General features: G+C 36.7%; 1 protein-coding gene across 1 annotated transcript; it reads left to right on the forward strand.

The window, feature by feature from the left end:
• Positions 1-400: 400 nt before the first annotated feature.
• On the forward strand, positions 401-1,702 carry LOC132295472 (uncharacterized). The gene has a single exon (XM_059793753.1). It carries the CDS (start codon positions 692-694, stop codon positions 1,598-1,600), a length of 909 nt encoding a protein of 302 aa, XP_059649736.1. The 5' UTR covers positions 401-691; the 3' UTR covers positions 1,601-1,702.
• The last annotated feature ends 399 nt before the right edge of the window (positions 1,703-2,101 follow it).

Consider the following 2,101-nt stretch of genomic DNA (forward strand, 5'->3'; position numbering starts at 1 on the left):
ATAATACATAAAATATAAAAAAAAAAACCCGGACCTATATATAAATAGTTTTAAAAAATTCTCAAAAAATTCATTCTTCATGACTAGTATAATATAAATCAATATTTTAAAAAATAAATCTTAAAAAAAGAGAGGTGAATCTCAGTACAGTGCATGTTTCTCATCATGGCCCCTCTCTTCTCCATTTTTTATTTTATTTTATTTTAGTTTTTTTTATTTTTTATTTATTTAAAATATCACATTGAAAAAGAAAGAAGAATAAAAGGACAAAAGATTCTAACCGTATACGTTGCTTGTATTCTCTCACTTAAACTTTTAACTGCCACTATTTTCGGGGAAAATTTGACCCTAATTTAATGCATCACTTGTCCTTTCCTTAACAGTGTAGATTCCTGGGACTTTAATAAGACGAGGCTCTCCATTTAACCAAACACAAACACAATCAACTTCACAAAAACCCATCTCATACCATACCAAACCTTGAACGAGAGAGCAGAAGACCAGATTAATTTCACAGCAATTCTCGAAAGGGTCTCTGGTTTACTCTCTCATTGATTCATTCTGGTACGTTTCACTAATTGCCCTCTTCCATTTATTGTTGTTTCTGGTTTCATCAATGCCTTGGAAGTGTTCAACCCAAACACCAATTAAAGATTGAACAGATCTTGGGTTTTCATTTTCAAGTACCAAAATGAGGGACTTCCCATCTTGTTTTGGTGAAAATGGAGTTGAAGTTGCTGACACTTTGTGTTCAAACACAAATGTGAGTAAAGCCTCTCAAAATGTGGTTACAAGCATATATAGGTGTAAATTGCTAGGTCAATCTTGCTTCGTCACCATCACATGGAGCAAGAATTTGATGGGTCAGTGCCTTAGTTTTGAAATCCATGATTTGGCAAGTTTCTGTCTCTGTAAAGTTGATGTCAAGCCTTCTCTTTTCTCAAAGAGAAAAGGGTCCAAGTGTTTAGAGCTAAATCGTAGTAGCAAAATTGACTTCTATTGGGACCTCTCTTTGGCGAAATTCGGATCTGGGCCGGAGCCTTTGGAAGGTTTTTACTTCGCAGTGGTGTGTAAGGGTGAGATGGTTCTCCTCATTGGGGATCTGAGGAAAGAGGCATTCAAGAAGACCAATGCTACCCCTGCTCTGTCCAATGCAATTTTCATCTCCAAGAGGGAGCACCTTTTTGGGAAGAGGGTGTATGGTACCAAGGCTCAATTCTGCAATAAAGGGCAGCTTCATGACCTCACAATTTTGTGCGATACGGTTGCGGATGCTGATCCATGCCTTGTGATTCATTTAGACAGTAAGATGGTGATGCAGGTGAGGCGCCTGCGATGGAAGTTTCGCGGAAATGACACCATTTTGGTTGATGGCCTTCCGGTAGAAGTCTTCTGGGATGTCCACAATTGGTTGCATGGTACAACTTTGGGTAGTGCAGTTTTCATGTTCCAAACTTGTTTCTCAGCTGAGAAGTTGTGGACAAGCCAAACATTCTCTGATTCCTATACGTCGCCTTGGTCTTGTCCACAGAGTTTCACTGAGTCTAAATTATCAGGTCTTGGTTTTTCATTGGTTCTGTATGCTTGGAAGAATGAGTAGACTTGTATTCCTCAATTTATTGGTAACAAATATTTTTAGTGAAATAATATGATTGAATTGTATCCAATCTGGTATATAAAGTGGGTATGGTGATTTTTCTTCCTCGGTCCAGTTTATTACCTCCCAATAAGATTAATTGATTGACATATATCATTCAGCTAGCACTTTGGTTTATTTATTTATTTTGGTTTCAGCATTCAGTTTTCATTGTGGGTAGTGAATCAATGGATCACATTTAGTAGTTAACTTGATTTTCGAAATCAAATACTGTCAACAGACAACAAATCATGGCTTTGGAACAGGTTGCAGAAAGGTCCCTTTTACTACCATGACAAAAGCCACCGGACTGACGTCACTCCTATTTCTAGGTAAGAGAATACTTTTATGTAATTGAATTATATATATGTTGTATCATATTTTAGTTGTTGCTAAAAATACCATGATGGGGCTGAAGTTCACATTTGTTTCAAGAGTTTTTTTATTGCTAAGTCTGAATTTTAT

The sequence above is a fragment of the Cornus florida genome, unplaced genomic scaffold, assembly GCF_030987335.1.
Source record: "Cornus florida cultivar Cherokee Brave unplaced genomic scaffold, ASM3098733v1 CherokeeBrave_3.0.0_Hap2_Chr01, whole genome shotgun sequence".
In the NCBI taxonomy this organism is placed as follows: Eukaryota; Viridiplantae; Streptophyta; class Magnoliopsida; order Cornales; family Cornaceae; genus Cornus; species Cornus florida.